This window comes from Penicillium taxi (genome assembly GCF_028828555.1).
Source record: "Penicillium taxi strain IBT 34144 chromosome Unknown utg000001l_segment0_segment0, whole genome shotgun sequence".
NCBI lineage: Eukaryota > Fungi > Ascomycota > Eurotiomycetes > Eurotiales > Aspergillaceae > Penicillium > Penicillium taxi.
This window is the reverse complement of record NW_026643203.1, coordinates 5324332-5345325: the sequence shown is the minus strand read 5'-3', so window position 1 is coordinate 5345325 and position 20994 is coordinate 5324332. Positions and strand designations below refer to the sequence as shown.

At 44.0% G+C, this 20994-nt stretch overlaps 9 protein-coding genes across 9 annotated transcripts; 3 read left to right on the top strand and 6 right to left on the bottom strand.

The window, feature by feature from the left end:
• Positions 1–47: 47 nt before the first annotated feature.
• On the bottom strand, positions 48–1585 carry N7495_001946 (type III PLP-dependent enzyme; the record flags this gene model as incomplete). The annotated part of the gene is made up of 4 exons (XM_057204616.1): positions 48–139; positions 203–796; positions 864–1259; positions 1348–1585. 4 exons carry the CDS (start codon positions 1583–1585, stop codon positions 48–50), a joined length of 1320 nt encoding a protein of 439 aa, XP_057068689.1.
• A 931-nt stretch (positions 1586–2516) lies between these two features.
• N7495_001945 (uncharacterized protein) lies at positions 2517–4016 on the top strand (the record flags this gene model as incomplete). The annotated part of the gene is made up of 3 exons (XM_057204615.1): positions 2517–2698; positions 2750–2983; positions 3041–4016. 3 exons carry the CDS (start codon positions 2517–2519, stop codon positions 4014–4016), a joined length of 1392 nt encoding a protein of 463 aa, XP_057068688.1.
• Positions 4017–5295: 1279 nt separating this feature from the next.
• Positions 5296–8548, top strand: N7495_001944 (uncharacterized protein; the record flags this gene model as incomplete). The annotated part of the gene is made up of 5 exons (XM_057204614.1): positions 5296–5338; positions 5430–6223; positions 6905–7201; positions 7279–7509; positions 7580–8548. 5 exons carry the CDS (start codon positions 5296–5298, stop codon positions 8546–8548), a joined length of 2334 nt encoding a protein of 777 aa, XP_057068687.1.
• A 1254-nt stretch (positions 8549–9802) lies between these two features.
• On the top strand, positions 9803–10858 carry N7495_001943 (uncharacterized protein; the record flags this gene model as incomplete). Its single annotated transcript, XM_057204613.1, has 1 exon — positions 9803–10858. One exon carries the CDS (start codon positions 9803–9805, stop codon positions 10856–10858), a length of 1056 nt encoding a protein of 351 aa, XP_057068686.1.
• A 1140-nt stretch (positions 10859–11998) lies between these two features.
• On the bottom strand, positions 11999–14897 carry N7495_001942 (non-ribosomal peptide synthetase; the record flags this gene model as incomplete). The annotated part of the gene is made up of 5 exons (XM_057204612.1): positions 11999–12711; positions 12900–13547; positions 13693–13889; positions 13931–14253; positions 14316–14897. 5 exons carry the CDS (start codon positions 14895–14897, stop codon positions 11999–12001), a joined length of 2463 nt encoding a protein of 820 aa, XP_057068685.1.
• Positions 14898–15555: 658 nt separating this feature from the next.
• Positions 15556–15822, bottom strand: N7495_001941 (uncharacterized protein; the record flags this gene model as incomplete). Its single annotated transcript, XM_057204611.1, has 2 exons — positions 15556–15695; positions 15756–15822. The coding sequence occupies 2 exons, from the start codon at positions 15820–15822 to the stop codon at positions 15556–15558; spliced, it is 207 nt and encodes a 68-aa protein (XP_057068684.1).
• A 6-nt stretch (positions 15823–15828) lies between these two features.
• Positions 15829–16215, bottom strand: N7495_001940 (uncharacterized protein; the record flags this gene model as incomplete). Its single annotated transcript, XM_057204610.1, has 1 exon — positions 15829–16215. The coding sequence occupies one exon, from the start codon at positions 16213–16215 to the stop codon at positions 15829–15831; it is 387 nt and encodes a 128-aa protein (XP_057068683.1).
• A 2123-nt stretch (positions 16216–18338) lies between these two features.
• On the bottom strand, positions 18339–18914 carry N7495_001939 (uncharacterized protein; the record flags this gene model as incomplete). The annotated part of the gene is made up of 2 exons (XM_057204609.1): positions 18339–18773; positions 18813–18914. The coding sequence occupies 2 exons, from the start codon at positions 18912–18914 to the stop codon at positions 18339–18341; spliced, it is 537 nt and encodes a 178-aa protein (XP_057068682.1).
• Positions 18915–20566: 1652 nt separating this feature from the next.
• Positions 20567–20833, bottom strand: N7495_001938 (uncharacterized protein; the record flags this gene model as incomplete). The annotated part of the gene is made up of 1 exon (XM_057204608.1): positions 20567–20833. The coding sequence occupies one exon, from the start codon at positions 20831–20833 to the stop codon at positions 20567–20569; it is 267 nt and encodes an 88-aa protein (XP_057068681.1).
• Positions 20834–20994: the final 161 nt, after the last annotated feature.

Here is a 20994-nt window from a genome sequence, read left to right as displayed (position 1 = left end):
ATTAATTAATTAACAGTAAGTCCAATGAGATAGAGCATAAATGCAGGCTAATGTTCTGGAACCCTTTCACTGTTCACGTAAATAATGGGGCAATTACGGCCGAACCCATTGAACTGAGTTGTAGTCGCCAAGGTATATGCTAAATGAAGTCAGCCATCTAATTCAAACTAATTAAGAAGCAGCGAAAGAAAAATTCTCGCACCTCCCATATTATTGTATATCAGCCAGTCTCCGGCTCTGACCTCCGCCTCAAATTTCATATCTCGTACGACACAGTCCGTGCTATCACAAGTAGGCCCCCAAATTGAGTATCTGTAGTTTGCAGCTACCGAAACCGTACCATTGGTCTTTCTTTTCTCTGACTTGTGCATTGCCCTTGCAATTGATCCATTTTCTGACAATTTTCTCCGGAGTAGACGGGGAATCATAACTTCTTTTTCCATTATCACATTCATAAAGTTACCATATACGCCATCATTTTGATAGAGCATGTCTGGGACACCAGTAGCCGCTGACGTCCCGATCTGACACCGTCGGGCAATCACTTGAGAGATGAGTGTATAGGCGCTGCGAGCGTAATATCTCCCTGGCTCCGCAATAACCGTGACCTGGGAGTCGAACTCGATCTTAATGGACGCACGAATGACTGATGCCATAGAGATTAAGCTATTGTCTTGAAAACCGCCGCCGATATCAAGTATTGTTGGTTGGAAACCCTGACGCTTAGCAAGGCTAAATACGTGTCGGGCATGTTCGACAGCTTGACAGAACGCTTGGGGATCTGAAGCTCCCGTTCCTATCAAGGACTCAATCCGTTAAAGAATTTCTATCACCATAGCACAAACATATGAATTTTAACTTACCGACATGAAAGCTCACTCCAACAATGTTTAGCTGTAGATCCCAGGCCCGCGATACCAGACTCTTGGCCATGTCCAAGTGTGCACCGAATTTCTCACTCAAGCAAATTAGAGCACCATCATCATGTGCATAAATTCGTAAGAGAAGAGCTGCATCCGGCAGGTGGACTTTGATTCTCTCTAATTCATCCAGGTTATCAAATGTTGTAAGCATCACACCTGCCTGATGTGCAAAATTCATAGCTGTAGCAGATTTACAGGGATTGGCGAAAAGGATTCGAGATGGGTGCACACCGAGGCTAAAAACCGTACGCATCTCTTCCACGGAAGCGCAATCAAAACCGGTGCCCAAATCGGCGAGGCATTTGAGCAGAGTCGGATCCGGATTGCATTTCACCGCTGAAAGTCTGTCAGAGAATGTAACGAGCTTGGAAGCATAGTTATATAACAGAAAGCTCAAGATGGAAATGGAAATGAAAAGGTTTACCATAGTATGGATGCACTTCAGGGAAAAGCTGTTTCCAGGTTCGATGTAGGCGAGCGACCTGGCCCAAATCGGCGACAAAAAATGGATTATCAGGTTCAACAAAGGCTTTTTCTATTCGCTCAATGTTGCTTTCAATTGCAAGATCAATCAATGTCTCAGGGCATGAGTTTTGGAAGCCTGCGCCTTGAATATTTGTGTTGCTGTCGCGAAGCTCCTTGGGTGTAGAGAGCATATCCATTGCGACGGGCAAAATGGAGTGTCCAGGAAGATGTACCCTTTATATCAGTGAACTTTTGGTCGACAGTAAGAAATACTTGACAGTAAGAAATGCTTGACAATAAAACTTGAGTTTGTTGCTTTGAAATGAAATGGACCAGATCATGTCATAACATGTCCCTGAACGCAATATCACACTATTCATATCACTTCATACCGGGGCTTCTTACAAGAAAAGAGAGTTTTTCGAGGTTCGTACGCAGTCCTCCAAAGTGGTCTCGCTTATTTCTTGATAGATGTTCTATGAACCCACTTTTGGTAAGGTGATGTATATATAATGCTATATTACAAAGGACTTTCGGCCACAACTACGAACTAGACCTTAGTGATGAATAACATTATCGCAATGAAATAGATCCAGTCACATTCATGTCAGCGGCATCTATGCATGGCGATCCACAGCGGCTGACATAGTACATGGACTAAAAGCTACCTGCATGTATGATTAATCAAAGCAGGGCACATTGGTATATTAAGTATATTATTAGGACTGCGGTGGGGCAGCTGAAAGAGTCTCCTTGACCTCTGGATAGATCATGATTTACGGGACTCACCGACTTCGTGATTCCTTGTGCATATTTCTCTTTGGATCTTCAAATTTTCAATCTAACGCCATCCTTCCTGTAATTGTCGATACATGTAGGGGTGAGATAATCAATTAATACGACTATTGAAAGCTATTCATGTGAGTAAGCAATTATTTACGCAATCGATTGACTGGCGCTCAAAGATGTTCTTAGCCTGCATATTTTCGTATCACACATTGAGGAATTACGAAGCCCCAGTCACAAGGACTTGGATTTTCCCATTTAATCTCTTAGATTATATATCTCTGAGGCCATGAGCCTTCATTTGAAGAGAGTCTCCAAAATCTTATGTCGTTTTTTACTATCATGGCATCAGAAACCTATCAAATTTCAGAGGTTTTGGCCGTCGCACGGCTCCACCCTTTCTATATCCCCTCGATCAAGTACCCACCAGATGCAGAGACCATCAAAGGGGCTCAGGAGCAAGCAGTTCGCAGTATCGAGAAGTTCGATCTCAGCTCCCAGGGCTTCCTAAAGAAGAAAGACCTGTATGTCATCTATCCAGGACCTATTCATCGAATTGTCTAACGTTCAGAAAGCTTCCATAATATTGATCGTCTTGTGAACGACATGAGTCCCCAGAATACGTATCGTAGAAGCTGCTATACAAGCATGACTGGTGGTGGATCTGGCGGAATTCAACTGCTTTTTACCACAGATGTGCATGAAAACCGCAAACATCGGGCCTATTTTGGCAAATTTTTAAAGGCAACTGGCGTTGTCGAGGAAACGGACTGGATTCTAACAACTCATTTTGAAGGTCATATATATCGGCAAGTTCTAGGTGAATCAGTATGTAATGACACACTTATCTAATGTGACCTCTATAGATCTATGGATCTCATGGCCGAGCTCTTCGAAAATGGGGGAGCCAGCGTGCTGTGTGGTGGCAGTTATATGTCAACAGCTGAGGTTGTTAAGACGCTGACTGACTACCACGTCAATGTTCTGGCCGGAGAAAGCAGTCAAGTTATTAATACAGTACAGTATATCTCAACACTTTCTCAAGAAGAGAAAGATCGAATAAATATCGGAAAGGTGATCTATACCTCAGAGATGTTGACCTCCGCTCAACGATCATTCATTTTGGAAATACTTGGGTGCGTCAAAATTTGCTCCATCTATGGAAGTGCTGAAGCCGGCCCTTGGGCGGTCAGTAGCCCCGAAATTTTAGAGCAGGGCTCTGGAGCGTCGCAAGATTTCATTTTTGATAAGCGCTCAATGGTGGTCGAAATTCTTGACCCTTCAATCATGGAAACAGACACAAGTTCTTGCTCTGCTCCTTGTTTGATTCCGGATGGAGAGCGTGGAATTATTGTCCAGACATCTTTGAACCGTCTACGAAACCCGCTTGTCCGATATGTTACAGGAGATCTCGGGTCAGTTCATCCGTTACCGGAGAGTGTTCGATCACGCATCTCTGATGCAGATTCGCGATTCTGGCAGGTTCTTCGCCTATATGGCCGTGATCGACGATTCAGCTTTGAGTGGGATGGAATGTATTTTGAATTTGAGAGCCTTGCTGCTCTTCTGAGTCATGACGAATGCGGAGTGTTGCAGTGGCAGGTGATTTTGAATCGGCTAGACTCATGCCCGAGGTCTACAATCGAGATCCGCGTCTTTCTTTCGTCCCACGACACATCATTGCTATCAGAGGCAGATTTGAAAGGGCGCATTATGAACTTCTTCAATGCCTATGCAGGCAATCAAGCTCGGCTGTCTGTTACCTTTGTCGAAGACAGGAAGGGATTTGTGCGCAGTGCCACTGGAGATAAAATTCTGAAATTCGTGGACAAATTCAACTAATATGTAACTAGAAAATAAATATCAGTTTCTGGAGATTTGTTTAAGTTCGGCCCACTAAATCTGATCTCATCATTTTCAGCCTTACGCTCGATTTCACAACATATCAATCTCACTAGATAATGTAAAATTTATCAGATCACTCCTTGATGTCATGGGGCTTTCCTACACCTGTGATCGCCTGTAAGATGAATATGCCAATTATCTGACTCGTAAGAGAGGTGTTCTTCAGCTACGCCACATATAATTACATGATGGCCACTGTGGGGCCCCTGTGTGACGAACTCCTGCCTCTCCATGTTACAATACATCTATCGATCTAGTGCATCGTATGCATCCCAATATCAACTTTGCATATGTCGATACTACTAGACCAAAGTGGGGCACAGGACCAATGGTTCCGATGCTGTTGGTTCGACATGAAGTGAATCTAGCGAGTTTTGTCTATTTAGTTACAGCGAGGATAAGATTGAATAACACACCTCTTACAACTTCGCATCGACGCACCTAGATCTATTCCATCAAGAATACTAGTTGCATATGCACCATAAGAACGTCACCGTTCCGACAGCATATTATTGACAGCAAGAAGCCACATTGTCTTAAAATAGAGGCGGGGTTTCCAACGAATTACCTCCAAGCATCTGTTTGGCCCGTTTCCCAATACTCTCAGCTGCAGCTGGGTCAGTATGGTCTATTGTAAATGTGATGAAAGGTATTTGATAGATGCAGCCGCCATTTAGTGGCTTTGACGGCTGATCTGCAAAGGAGAGTGAGAATAATAAAAATATTCATACAGAGGCAAGCTAGTGAATCCAGAGGTCTGGAAATTCCTTAGCTGACCTCAGTACAATACACGTATTCATCAAAGCTCATCAAGAATCTACTATAATTGGTCAATCTATGCGGATTCTCTGCATATATAGTGCGACTTGACAGTCAGCTATTCCTTAGCCAAACCGTTGATTAGCCCCATTCATCTGCGAAGCATATGTAGCATGCAAGTTACACGTCAATTAACATTGTTATTGCTAGTCCTGGTACGTGAGTTGCAAGATGTGCATTTCTTCTTTTCTCAGCTATATTTTTCTGGTGGATTCATTAGGGAGTAGGAGAAATTTATATTATTAAATAGCGGTGAAGATAGGTCTCAGCTCTGTAAATGACAGTGAAGAATCATCAAGGATAAGACTGTCTGTTCGTGTTATATTACCTTCACAAAAATTGCTGACAGTGCACCAATTTGATATTGTTCGAATCCATTGCCCTGTGTTTATACAAGATGTCGAATCTGTTTCAAATCCTTCGCGTCTCTAGGTTAAAGGGTAAGGGGTTTTCTACATGGCCAATACGTAAATATTGCCTTTTCTTATGTTTTAAATCACCAAATGGTTTGAAAGTGCTAACAGTGTAAAGTTTCACAAAAGGTGTCTAGTTTAGTTCCTCTGATCAATACATCCAGTCGAAATCTCGCACATGATCCGGTTCACGTCGGAGCCATCCACTCTCTTCTGAAGACGAAAGGAGCTCTTCAACTGCAACTTGACTTTGACGATGACGAAAGCCTCTACATGCACCAGCTCATGCTAAGCCTTCATAAATATCATCAACACGGATTACCCATAACACACAGTGCTCAACGCGGCTGGTTTTGGGATGTTCGGCCGTCTACAGACAAGTTCCAAAGCCATAACCATCAAGCACGATCAGAGACTATGCATCGCTTTGACTGGCACACCGATTGTAGCTATGAAGAACATCCACCAAAATATTTTGGCCTTCAAGTAGTTCAACCTGATCGATGTGCTGGTGGAACATTGTCAATACTAAGCGCTGATCAGCTGTTGGGCCCACTCTCCCGCTTCGCGAGAGAATTGCTCTCTAGCCCAATATACCAAATCAACGTTCCTCCAGAGTTCATAAAGAGCGCTGAGAAAAAATATATTGTTGGTAATCTGCTGGCAATAACAGCAGGGCCCGAAGCTAGTTGCAAACTACGATTCAGGGAAGATATTATAACTCCTTTGACTGCGGATGCATCACGAGCATTGGATGAGTTGAAATCTATTCTCTACAGCAATGAAGCCCAAAAAAAGGCCATCCATTTGACGCCGGATACTCTTCCTCGTGGGTCAATTATCATGATAGATAACCATAGATGGCTTCATGCAAGAGATGAGATCAATGATCCCAATCGTCACCTCCGCAGAGTCCGTTGGAACGCGACTCCATTCCAGATTTCAATCTGATAAAACTCTTTCTGGCTTGGTAGCAGGGCTCATTTCTTGTTCGAAATCCATCTATTTTGAATTCATTTTTCGTTATTTTCTCATTTAAAAATTGACCTCATTTTCCGAGTGCTGACCATTGATTCCGGGCAAAATGATATTGAAGAATGGCTATCTCTGATATTTTCACTCTCTGTTGGTATTTTTTACCTATACGGGCGATAGGAAATTCACATTCAGTGCCTCAAACTGCAGCAATATGTCCTTAATACTGTTCTGTAGATACTTAGGCTTTAGAACAACACTTTTTATGAGCACAGGAGCAAATATTTCGATGCAACTTACATGTATACCGTCATATATCTGTGATATTACGTCTTATGCACGAGAATTCACCTCAAGGATTTTCCAAGGTTTGCCAAACAGGGTACGGTAAGCCGCGTGATCCATATCAGCTAACCCAATGGCGCTTCATGTATTTTCGTAATACTATTACCACTTTTCAATAATGTGCTGTTTCGAGAGCTATTACACCGCTGTATATATAATCCCGCTGCTCTGCTCACAATCTCCGGCTTCCCCCAAATATTCCTCGAATACAAAGCAATTGTCAGAATGACGGACCCTCGTTTGGATAGACTTCGTCTTATTAACCTCTCAGAGGGCGGAGATTCATTTCCAAATTCCTCCGAAGGGTTAGATGTCAAGGTTCGAGCCCAAGAACGTGAAAAGTATATCGCAAATTTGAGCAAGGAGAACTCTTCTTGGCCGGCCGGTGCTGTGAATGCGTCCTGCCCTTGTCCATTGTTAATCACAGAAAGACACTCAGTTACAGTCAGAAAACTAGCTGAAGCACTTGATTTAGCACTTCAAGATATCATTGGACGCTGGTGGACTGATGAAGGGGCTTCCTTCCCTCAGCGTATGCCACTGGAGCCGGAGGAGGAAGATCTATTGCGCGTAAGTAGTACGCTTCAAAATCCTATTATGATTCCTAGATGGAAGTTCAGCATGCTTACTATAAGCCTTTTTGGCAGTGGATAAACGACAATCAGGGCCTCTGTCGCCCTTATACTGAACGAAAGGGCTCCTGGAGGCCAGATTTTGTAATTGAGAATGATGAGACAGGAGCAGAAAACTTTAGAATCTGCGAAATCAATGCTCGTTTTTGCTGGAATGGCTATATGTTCATTGGCTATGGGCAAAAAGGTCTTTGCACGTCTGATGCTGAGCAGCGGGGACTGATAAACGCGTCTGATCCTGATGTTGTAAGTGTCTTATTGACGACTCGAAAAACACTTTGTTCATGTTATGTGCTTATGATTATATAAACTGAAGATTTTCAACGGGTTGCTGAGTCTCTTTGACCCGAGTTTCCGCTTGCACCTTGTCAAAGGAAAGGAACGTGGGTGTGACATTTTTATGTTCATGGAGTTTGCGAAGAAACTCGGACTTGATCTCCAACTCATCAACCCCGATGATCTTCGAATCATGCCTGACCCGGCAGGAGTAAACGGTTTTAAGCTTTGCTGTCTTGCACCAAATGATGGTATTAGTACCATTTTCACAGAGTCCGGCGAATCGGTTGAGGAAGTTCGTCAGATTTGTCTTGAGCTTCATCAGCACGAATTTCGTGCTCTGGAATCGGAAATGCAGCGACAAATCAGTCTACGGTGCTTGAATGACATGCGGACTATACTTCTTGTTCACGATAAGAGAATGCTTGGAATTATTCGTGAAGAACTTGGATCCTTGAAATCTCGGGGCGTCATCTCTGTTGAGCAGGCAGATCGCCTTGATAAAGGCATCGCAACCACCATTTTGCCAGGCTCTTTGAAGCTTTTGGCCTTTATGAAGGATTGTCAAGGTCTCGACACCTTAAAGGATAAGTATCTTTTGAAACCTACTAGAGGAGGGAAAGGCGCAGGAATATTGTTTGGTGACGAGCTCAGCAATTCTGACTGGTTGGTTTTACTTGAAACCATGAGATCCGCCGAGATATCTACGAAGGAAACTTCCTATGTTGTACAGCGCAAGATCTGTCAGCCCCATTACGATATCCCTTTAGGGTCGGACGTTGTCCCATCTCGCTGCTATATGGTTGGAACATTTCATATCGTTAATGGGATATTCCTGGGGCTCGGGATCTGGAGATGCAGCACTAGGAGGATGTGTGCTATATCCACTGGTGGGGCAACTTGGATGGTTTCAGTCATGAGACAGCAACAGTCTAGCCATACAGCATTTCATTTTTTTTACCAGTTATGGTCAGGAGTGATTGCTACATTGAACACGTTTTCGTTCTAATATATTGCTGTTCCATCTTTGGATTTTAACGACCTCAAAAATTGCTATGTAAAATCAATGTTTAAAGCCTATAAGATAAAGCGCAAATCCCTGGATAAAGGTCTCAATTGACTGAAGATATCACATCGATGAGGTGAAATCATCGAAGCCGCTGACGGTAGGTAAAGTCACTGGTTGATACAAAATGCAGTCAGCAACCAGTGGCTGAGGTATGTATCTTCTACACAACGCAATTCCCTTGGGGTATAATTTTTACTTTCTTGCTTTTTCCTGCACTTTTATCGAGCGTCATGCGTATGATACTACAAGAAATCAATTCACAACATTGTAGCATTTATGCATCATGGCTCAGTCTCATAGTAGATTTTCAAATGGCCCTAATTTATCGATAAACGTTTCAATTATCTATTTTGGAGAGAAAATCTTCTTTGGAATTAAGCGACTAGTATTTGCTTTTTTATCTCATGCGCTCTGAGACTTTGTGTAATGAATATAGATCCTAAATTGAGGATGATGTCACCTAGGAGAAGTATTCCCACAAACGGCGGAAATGCTGAAGACTGATCCTTATAGAGGAGTCGCGTCGATTTCCGTCATCTCAAGGGCTATTTTTTCTTTGGAAACTTTTGACTTGACTTTTGTTCTGGCGACCTTCATTCTGAGCGCGCCAAGCCAGCCCAAGCCAACGCTCTCCTTCTAGCCAAATCTCACCTGCGGGGCAAAGGGTTATTGAAATTCGTGTTGCTCAGAGTTTATTTTTGAGACATAGGGGTCAATATTCAAACCAACTCGCAGCTTTGCTGCATATAGTTAAGGAATGTCCACTAGTCTATGCGCGATCCATCTCATCACGTAAAACCCATCTCAGAGCAAGGAACTGTGCATATGTTACTTGTATTAAAATAAGTTTGTAACTCGTATGATCTGACCTGTAAAAGGGATATTCACCTAGGACTTCTGGTCAGCCTCTTGAAGATAACAATCCAAGTCAGTACAGATCTCTTTTACGAGAAATTCGACCAGCGATCCTTTGGCAGAGCCCTCGATAATGAAAATCCCTTCATGGTTGAAAATGCCGAATCTCCAAGGCAAATTCAATTTGCTCTATTCGAAGTGGTTCATCGTTGTAACTGTGTTTGTCGCTTTATTTAGCGGTCGGTTTAGGCTTACTGTTTATATTTCGAATGATCAAATGCTGATCAAAGTTATCAAGAGTACTTTCTCTATGGATTTATTGTTCCGATCATAGGGTATATGAGCGAAAATCGTCTACACATAGACCCCTCACATACACAGAAGCTCACTTCCGCCGTCCTCTCCTTTCATGGGGCCACTGCCGTCATCTCAGGTCCTATTATCGGACATTTTGCAGATAAATTTGGAGGCCGCAAGATACAGCTTCTTATATCTATAATTATGTGTATCATTGGTACTCTAATTGTCGCAAGTGCTCACTCAGTTACTTTACTCTTCATTGGCCGGGCACTGCAAGGTGTAGCGGAATCCATAGTGTGGATTGTCGGTCTAACAGCGGTGACCGAAATTGTTGACGCAGATCAGCTCGGTACAGTGATTGGTTTTCTTTCCTCGTTTGTCAATTTAGGAATGCTCACAGGGCCCTTGGCTTCCGGATTTTTAATAGAGAGCACAACATGGTGGACCATGTGGTCCATACCGCTCGTCGTTTTGGCATTGGATCTCCTTGCGCGCATAATGATGAGTGATATTCCGCCGAAGGACCACCGCAAGCCCCAAAATGCAGCAGAGACAACAAGTCTGTTTTCTAAGCTAGATATTGCACAAAATACGTCAACTTCCTCAAACTTTTGGAAGGTGATGCTATGCGACAGGCGCGTACTTACAATCTTGCTAGTTGGAACCACCACCATGGCTATCAGCACAAGTTTCCATGCGACACTTCCCCTCCATGTAAAGGAGACTTTTGGATGGGGTCCCAGTAAGACTGGACTCCTGTTTGGATGTCTCATCTTGCCAATCCTTTTCGTAAGTCCTATTGCGGGATGGACTCACGACAGAGTCGGTGTACGACTCCCTGCTACAGGCGCTTTGGTTATACAGGCAGGAGTGCTTGCCCTAGCTGGAGTTGCTGGGAATGCTAGTTTCCCTTGGGCTACTCTTAACCAAGCTGGACCAGTGCTTTACATTATCTCACTCCTTGCTATTGGTACATTAAGACCCTTCACATCGACCATCGGACCGGCCGAATTGTCTTGTGAGTCTCTATATCCTATTTTTTACATCAACGCGCTCACTTTAAATCGTAGTTATTGTGAGAGAGTACGAATTTAGGAATCCGGGGATCTTTGGTCCCCAAGGAGGCTTCTCCCGCGTGTTTTCCATGACTGATGTTTCGGTCTCTCTGGGTATGATGATCGGCCCGATAGTTGGTGGTGTACTCAAAGAGACGGTGGGCTATACCTATATGACTTGGGTTTTCAGTAAATTTGTTGGTCTCTAATACAATACAAAGCTAACCTTTCCTAGGTTTAATTAGCATAGCTCTCTCTATACCTGTATTCATCTTCTTACAGTCTGGTGACACGGATGAAGATGCCACTTAAGAGGCAACATCAAAGGTGCAAGTGAACACCAGGAAATTTGGGGAAATTTGGAGAAAATTGAGCAATATTTCACTTTCGATGCAGCCTTGTTCAAATTTTCGAGGCTTTGAGTATTTCATGAACCGATATCTTGTCCGCTTGACATGCTGTTTGATGATGACCATCGACTGTTTTTTTTTGATAGCAAGACAGCTGTAGTGGTGGAACTTGTCATGTTGCTATATGCTTTCTTTATATCATTCGAATGCACCAAATTCAACTCCAGTTGGATCTCCAAAAACGTTTGTACTTAGACACTCCCCGGCTGGTGAATGTGGTGATTATCACAAATGGTGACAGCAAGTGCATTCCAAAAGATACCTCTAACCGAGAAAGATTGTTGAATTGAGTGTTATTCGTCAATTCCAGGGTATTCAGAGTGGTTTTTACGTGTGTGGGTACACACTTACACCTGCGAAAGTGGCAGTAAGTCTACAATGGTAGCTAGATGCTTTGTTCTCGCTGAGTATGGCATGTGTCATTCTTCTAAATCCCTATTACTGGATTCTATCTATTCTTCTTATCGCATGAACTGATTGAAATTGAATTCTTCGGAGTTAGGTGAATACCATCTTCAGTGAATGCGATACCAACAACAAGGAATCGTAGTCTCAGTAGTTTTTTCACCGCTAATTGGCCAAGGAACCAGATAATTGTCCTTTTGCATCAAGAAAACAATATCGCAGCTCAATTCACTAACCGATAGTATCCAGATAACTAAAATATTCACCGAATAGACGCTATTCATCGGACTAGGAACATGCAGATGATATTCAAGTTAACAGACCTTATTAACCTCCGTATCTGGGATGCACGTTACCGTGCGCAGTTACTGACGTCGAGACCTGTTAAACGCCGCCATAACTCCTGCCTTAATTAAGCCTGACAAATTGAATCTTCCAGGACTATGCGCGGTAGATAAGAATTCAATGTCTACGAGAGTCTGTACGTTCCTTTTGATAACTTGAGGACGAAGACTTTTAGCATCCTCAGGTTTATGAAGTCCCAACCCTTGTTGTGAGTCTTGCAAAATGGCCAACAAGGGACGGAAAACGTCGTCTGATTCCAAAAAAAACATTTTGCCGACTCCTTCCCTAATTCCTGTGGTTTCCTGGACCATGTCCCAAAATTGAGAAACAGTGCTTCCAGTTTCAACATCCATAACTGAAGGGGTGGCCGCGTTTTGCTGTGCAGTCTCAAATGCTGAGTTGCAGGTAGTGGTCACCACTTCTTCCACGTCGGCCATACAGAGCCACAGATTCCCTTCTTCCATAGGATATGATCCCATTCGGAGGCATACTTGAACAAACTTCCATTGGAAGTCGTCAATATTTGGAATACCCTTCTCAGTGCCGATTATAAGACCCGGTCGGACGATTGAAATGTTGTTTTTCGATTGGCGGCTTGCAAATATGGACACAAGCTCTACGGCCACAAACTTGGTTTGGCTATATCCATTAGACTGCTGGAGAACTTCCATGAAACTCTGTATGTCCTGTGTTGGGGCTCGTTGCAGTCTTCCGGAGATGAATGTGAAGCTGCCTGGTTAGACCCATTGATCGAGAGCAGCTAACAAGTCGAGGGTGGAATCAATGTTTACGGTTTCAGGGACTGGTATGGGGCTTGCCAATGAACGGCTGCACCGTTGTGGACAGTGGCAGTGATCCTGTCCTCTAGTTGGACACCAATATTGCAAAGCACCCGTCATTTCTCGGGCTGATGACCTAAACGTGGGGCGGACAAATCTCCTGACACGCATTCAATGCGGTCAATATAGGAAGAATACCACCACTGGGCCAGCGTGGCAGTGGAAACAACAGGTTTCAGCGCCTCTGCCACGGTAGGTGCTCGTACATGAACGACCACCTTATCCACGGAGGGATCGTCGAGCAATTGGCGCAATATTTGCGAACCTAGTAGTCCAGTGGCGCCAGTCAGGAAAACTCCTTTTCGAAGACGCAGCGTTTTGGACTGTCGGTTAAACTGATGATAGACATCCTTTATTTCTCTCGACAGATCAACTACTGGCAGTAAAACCTCTGCGCCACAGTTTTGTCCCTGTTGAAAACTTGAGATCATCTCAGCTAGTCCAGTAACTGTCAGCTTGGGATCATAAAGGGTGGCTACCGCAACTTCAACACTGAATTCGTTACAAATAAATGTCACGATAATGATCAGTTGAATAGAGTCCAAGCCCAACATAGACAGGGGGAAACCCCAATCGATGAGTCCGGTTCCGGTTTCGCTCCGGACACGGGAGAGTATATTTTTGTTTAAAAATAGAGCCGTGGAATTGGTCGGGTTAATCGTTTGGAAGCCAGAAATTGGCTCCTGGAGTTCAATGACAGTTGCGCTCGCACTAGGACTTCGAAGTTCAGCTTATAACCGCTGGCGATTGAGTTTAGCCGACAAGGAAGTGGGCATAGAAGCCCACATCTGATAACTTGTAGGGACCATATGACGAGACAATGTTTCACCCAGCTGGGCTTTTATGTCCGATACACTCTTGATGGTGGGAAGCACTCCCCAGCAATGGTAAGAGACTAGCCGGGTCCTTGGTACTCGGTCTCTTCCGTATGTCGTCACCACAGAAGATAAACGCCACTGGTTCCTGTGGATTTTGGGTTTTCGATCGAAATAGTTCTACCGCTGAGCCAGCAGCAAGAGGAAATAGCTGGGTGAGATAATATTCGATCTCTGCGATCTGCACACGCTGTCCTCTAATCTTCACTTATCTTTGCGGCCTTGGAAGATGAGCGACCCGTCTTCGTCATACCGAACCAGATCATCTGTCTTGTAGAACCGTGATTGCATCGAGCCACTTGGCGATACATTCGCCCAGCGAGGAGATTGAACAAAGCTGGTGGCGGTATTCTCCGGGTTGTTGAGATAGCCAGATCCAACAATAAGACCTTCTACTAGGAGTTCTCCAACCGCACCAATAGGCGCCAATCGTTCGCAATCGGTAGGATCAACAATCCAAAGCCAATATCCGGCTCCCACTCCAATGCTAGAGGGGTCGGAGTTCACCGTGAGTTTAGTCCGAACAGTCGAATTTGGGCAGCATTCCGCAGGACCGTATGCCTAAATATGGTTCAGTTTACTGGCCCGTCGATGATGTCTCGATTGAGAGGTTCTCCACTGACAACAACTGTCTCCAAAGACGGCACTTCTTCCGGGCGGACAGTTCGAAGCATTGGAGGTGTGATCTCGATGAAGTTGGCTCGCAGCCGACTAATCACTTCGGCCAGATTTCCGATGCGATCAATGCTCGATGGGACACAGACACAACCTCCAGTAATCAGTAGGTCCAATATGTCTGTGATACTCACATCAAAAGCGTATGATGCAAATGAGAAGGCCCTTGTGTTCGGTCCGACGCCCATCGTGCAAGAATATGCCATGGTCATTGAGCTGAATGCACGATGGGAAATCACAATGCCATTGGGCTGCCCAGAGGAGCCAGAAGTAAAGACCACATAAAAACAATCGTCTGGTGTCACGATTGTCCTTTTTACTGGACTGTCTAGGGCGCAAATTTGCCGTTTATTCCAAGATGCGGCATCTGCATCGACGGTGATAATGACGACTGGTGCCAGCAGGGCCGCGCTTGAGGCTAAGCTTTTGGAGCTCAGTAATACAGGTGGCCCGACAAGCTGGCAAATTTCACGAAGCGGCTGGGTTGGGTGTCCGGAGTCCAACAGTAGAAAGGGTCTTCCAGCCTTCATCACTGTGAGAACAGCAACGGAAGTCCATTTGGAAGGATCTAAGTATATTGGTACAATAGACTTTGGATTCAGTGCAAGGGAGAGGATTTCGGTCTCCACTTTAGATGAGAAGTGATCCAATTGCTCGTATGATAGGTCTCCATCCCAGGCAAAACCTGCTGGGGCTTTCGAGGCTTAACTACACTCCGTTGGATGAGCTCATGGAAGCAAAGATTTTCTTCGACAACTGGTGGCAACTTCTCATTCCAGGCCTGTAACTGCACTAGATCGGACACGCTAATAGAGGGGATGTCCGAGATAGGTGCCCGCCACGTTGCAGTTAGATGTGTGAGCAGGTGTCATATGGTTTCAAAATCCTCTGGGTGTTCTCTGATTTTCCTTTTTCTGAGAAGCGTGCATTCGTTCTAATTGCTTACTTCGGTCTTTCGCCTTTTCCCCATAGTCGAGCCTTCTTGCGATGGATTCCAGTCTTTGCATTTAAATAAAAGAAATAAGAGCGTAACAAGTGAGGTAACATTGGACACTTTCTTGTTGATGACGAAAGGCTTTGAGCGTTGTGTCACGCGAAATGGTCACACTCTACTACTCTCTCTCTTTCTCTTTTTGACACAAGGGCTTTAAACCCACTATGAAGCGTTTCCATCACTAAGGCATCGACTTAGTTTTGGGCAAACATCTCGGCTATGTCTATAAACTCTGATTGTTCGTCTTTCCCCGCGGCAATCCATATTTCGAGCAAAATTCTGCGTAAAATATCATTGCGGCATCGAGGATCATTCGCTGCAATTGCAAGGTTTTCTGTAATAAGAGAAATTGGGCCGAGGTTGCACTCATTCGCGCAATGCTTCTTTATCATACCATCATAGATGTTGCGGTAGTAGGCAAGAGCTTCAGGGGAATCTTCCCATACGCCCTCTGGTTCCATTCCCTGTTATATAAACTCCTTATATCTATAAATAGATGGATCCCAGTCCCGCTTGAGCCACCCGGGATATCTTTGGTTACTAAGAGTACGAGGCATAGTAGCGACTCCATCCCAATCAATAGCACTGCGGAGCTCACCCTCTTCAGAGACTCTGAAGTTCTGAATATCAAAGTCTGGATGTGTAATAACAAAGGGGTCCAGATCTGGCTTAGGGATCCAGCTGATGAGTAGGCGTAAGAGCATCATGGAGCCCTTAGGAATCGGGTGTTGTTCCTCTTCGGCGTGTAAATCAAGCATCATAGTGTAGTATGCTTTTAGGTCGTTAGGTACTACATACTTAACATATATTGGGTTATCGTCTGGATCTTCGTGAATAAACCATCGATCGAGCATAGCTTTTTGATCAAATCGTCTTATAGGCCTAATAGTATCTTGTGACAGGCTACCATCCTTCTCGAAGAGAAGACAGCCGCCGACTCAAAATAAAAATTTGTCGAGCTGTATCATTGCTGAGGCAATGCTATCGAGGGCGCGAATCCGCCGTAATTGAGTAGTATCAGGACTAACACAAGCGCTATCAAGGTGATGTCCAAACCAGATGTCATATAGAGGAATTCTAGAAATGAAGGTCATCATGATGTAAGGGTATTGAAAAGTGTTCTGCATGGTTGAGGAGAAATCCAAAACATCAGGCAGAGGGATATTGGTTTCGCGCTTTAGCAGTCGCATTATGTTCGCCTCGGAGGCCATAGCGGAGGCAGATAAGTCATCCCACTTCCTTAACATGCCATTGATAGGAATTTTCATGACCCAGTGAAGTCCGATTCAAAGATTAACGGGAAAAGTACATGATAAGATCCGAATAAAGGCTTGCCGACAGAAGGTTCCACATCGGTAGTTTGATTAGGCTGGAGGCTGCGAAGAATGCTGTTTGTAAGCAGGGGCAGCTGCTCGATATCAAGCGTCTAAAGAACTTCAGAAAACAGTTCTGCATTTTCATCATCCTCCGGTTTCTCAATTTGATGTATTTGCGCCATTTTTTTAGAGTAGAAAAGCTGAGAGGTAAACATAGGCTAAAGTTTGGTGGAGGCTGAAGCGGAGAGAGAGAGACAACTTTAAGTGTAGTATATAGGCGGGGTCGACCCTGCCACCCCGCCCTGGGCAATATTCGTTGGTAAAAATATATGTTGATTGCAAGATATGAGGGGAAGGAACGTGTCTGTTCACTTATGATAAACTGGAATAATTCTCTTGTTATCTGATTTTCATTCCCATATCACCTGAGCATATTTAAAGCAGCTTGGTCGTAGCAGCGAATGTGATTCATGTCAACAAACTCGACTTACAACCACAAGCATCAATAGCCTTCCAAGAATCTCGAAAGTTCATCTCTTGTATCCAGCTGGAATCAGAGATCTCCTATTATTCTACCTGATTACTCGATGAAAAAACAATAAAGCACCCTTCTTTCTCTGTCGGAGCCATGGGACACCATTGGTAGCTTTATTGATCTCCAAACAAGTTGAATGTTTATACTAACCCTGTAGCAGTCCTATATGCAAAAATTCTACACCTCCAAATACGTTAAAAAATCTCATGTTTATAAGTGTTCAATTCATGGTGAATGCTACATGCCAGGCACCTAGTGTGCCTCTTGCAAAAAAGCTGAAGAAAGAGCGGCCAACGAAGAAAGAGCGGCTAACGAAGAGGGGAAATAGAAAGAACTCGACACAAAATGAAGGAGTAAGGCTGGTAAAGGGAAATGAGAGATTGGAATCTTTTTTGTTGCGCACCATTGATAGAAACTTTCTTTCTTTTCTACTTGAGCCCGTCTTCGTAATCAACATTTCCAAGTTGGGAATTGATAACAACCACAAAACCAAAAATACGTATTATTAGTAAACCCGCTCCCATCAAATTCAATTTAGTAGTCAGATCAAAGTCTATACTTTTGTTCTAACTTTCTATATCAATATCTAAATAAAAGAACCTCTCGATATTCAATTAAATTAATTGAAAACCAAGCTAATATAACTAGAAGAGTTACCCCTAAAGCCCCTTTATCAATATGTACTAACCCATCTACTAGGTCCATGGGTTTATCTTGTGCGTATCGAATTGAACGTCTATTAGCGCGAAAACAACCTATTCCTTTATGTGATATTCATCCTTTTTGGAGAATTAGGTTTAAGACTATAATATAGGTTGGATTCCACTACTAGAACCTTCAATTAAGCCACTAAAACCAAAGAAGACAAATCCAGGTGTTTATATCGTCAAAAAAGTAGCTAGAAGGTGTTCAAATTGCAATAGATTGGGCATACTATTAGGACATGTCAGGTGATGCGTAAATTGTAAATAAGGTGTTTTATATCAAATTATATGTTCATTACTATATTCTGTCTTTACTATACTTAAGCTAAACATCAGGGAATATCTCCAATCTCTGGGGGCCAAACATAGTACGTTTCCCAGTCATCCCAATCCCGCATCTTATGAAACCCTGGCAGCTCTACCTAACGCCAGCACATTTTCATCCAACCCACATCGTTCTGGGTACACCCCTTAATATCTGGCCCATACACATCACTATTCGCAATATCTTCTTCATCAAGCATCTCTGGTTTCCATTCAGCGTAAACCACACGAACAAATGCTTCTTCATCTTCATCTTTGGGGGCACTCAATCCCGAATCCATAGCTTCTTGGTCCACCGTAATGAAAAACCGGTAGCAGCCGGTACATGGTCGGTAGTCTTCAGCAATACTCTTTTCTTCTTTTAACAAAGTCTTAGCCCACTGATTGAAGTGCTCGCGTAGAGTAGCGATTGTTGCGCCTTTAAAGGAGGGGTCTTCCAAGACCGTTAGGGTGAATGTGTCGAGGAGATCAAGGCCATTATAAAACTTAAGGCATTCTGGGACGGCGCTCACGAGGAGAGCCATAAAATTCTCCTAGTCAGTATTGTTTTGGTATGTGTATTAATAGATCACAAAGCCCCATTTTTTGAATTCGTCCTCGTCAAGGAGGTTCTCGAGCCAGCCCGCCACATTACGACCGGCATCTATTAGGGGATCACATTTTGAGGGGACCATTGTTGAAATTGTGGTAATGGTATTCCCGAAATGTGGTGGTATAAACGCGGGCTTCACGAGACGCGAAAAGCGGCTAATGGGAGCAGGAGAGCGAACAATTCTTGGGCTACTGGAAATGGGAGATTGGGTGTAGAAGCGGGGGAATACAGAGCGTGGAAAACGTGTAGTTCGAAGGAATTTTCTTGTAATCATCGGTGTGAAGGTCCCTGTGTTTTCATGAGGCGACAAGAGGTAGGAGTCGGTTAAGGAGTTGGGCGTGGCCTAGGGGCAAGTTGGGGAATTTTAAGGTTACAGGGTTTCAAAGTGGGGATACAATTATTTTCTCCAATGCTCTAATTTCTCAAATCTGCATGTTGCCAGGGTAAACTTACTTATGCCTGTCTGGGGTAGCGAAGGAGGGTATGCTACGGAGTATAACGCCACCGCCTTGCCGTTTTGCATAGTTCTAAAGATCATCCGATCACCATCTCAGCCATATTTATTATGGCGTTGTTTTACATATGAGTATTGGTCCTCCGCTAGTAATTAGTGACTCAGTCACGAGCATGAATCATACCGATTGCCATTTTTGTTCTTATTGTCGCTCGCTTAGCGAGCGTAGCTAGCTAGTCGCCGATAACTGAGAACGGTGCTCGAGGCCTTACTGCAGTAAAAGGGAATTGGAGTTTACTGCAGTAGAGAGGAGTTGGTGAGCTTCAACAAACCACTACTCAACACCGTAGACAATCCACCGATCTGGTAGTGGATTCCTACTAGTTGAATATTGCAGTTGTTGTGAAGTCTGCTTTTTCATTGATGAAAGAACTAGCTACTTATAGTACATGGGCGCCCCTCTGCTCTGGACGAATGTTAACATTCGTCCGAGACAGAAGAGACGGTGAAGACGGGACATTACTGTCGCGAATGCGCATCGCTCAAGGGTGTCGTTTGCGATGAATGCATATCGTTCAAGGATGCTGTGATATACTAATCCAGTTCCGGAGTCGCTGTCTCGGCAGAAGCTTTTTCGGCCGAAATACTTTCCGTCTGTTGATGGCCTTGTTTCTCGGCTGTCGCAACACTTATTATCATCCTTGACTCATCAGGGGCATTCAAAATCTATATTGTCCAAGGGAGACTCCAGCTATTGCAATAATATACCAATGTGACACACACGGGGTCTTATCAAGTCTAGTTCACGAACTATAGCTATCTGGGTATTCAAAACTCATCTTTCAATGTAGAAACTCCCACGCACACCGAGTACCCGACCCCTAGATAGTCAGTACGATCCAATCGCAGGATTCCACTGGTATAGTTCAACGAAAGTGAGGCTAAAATCGTAAATAATCTCGTCGCAAGTGTAGTCTAGCCAAAATCATTAGTCTTCGCTCAATTAGGGGCAAATCGATTACAGTTCATACCGCCTAAGTCAGATAGGTCAACGGAAGTGAATCAGTTGCAATTGGATGCCGTCCAGCCTCCGTAGCGTTCATCGGGAAACAGGAAGTATTATCAGCGTCCTCGGTTACTGCGTCTACAGTTAGTCTTTATCTATTTGTTCTCACCAGACATTACAACTTATAAGCAGTGCTATTCTCATACCGCAGGATGCAGTAACTATTCGCCATATCGAGAGTGCAAGTGCTCGCGTTATTTAAAAGAATCGGATTCTACGAGACCAGTCGGTTCATCAAGATACCGTAGTCTGAAGCCATGTCAACACACTGAGTATAGTTGGAGGGATTCTCGTAGTCATAGGAGTCTAGAATAGTGTCTGAAGCAGTAGGGAACAGCGCCGTTCCGGTAACCGCATACCCAGGATCACTAGTGGCGGTAGGAACATTGGTATTCATGTAATCGAAGGTGATGGGCGTGACTGTGATAGGCAGGACTCCCGTCATTTGGGTAGCTAGTGATTGAACCAACGGGCTTAACATATTATGCCTCGTCAATCTCGAGGTTGGTGCAGTTCGCATCGATAGTTAATCTTATAACGCACACTTTTCACCCCAGTGCGATTATTAGCCCGCGTAGCTTCATCTCCTTTACCATCTCAGCTGCGTACACCAGCGAGTCGATCACAGGTGGATTCCTCACT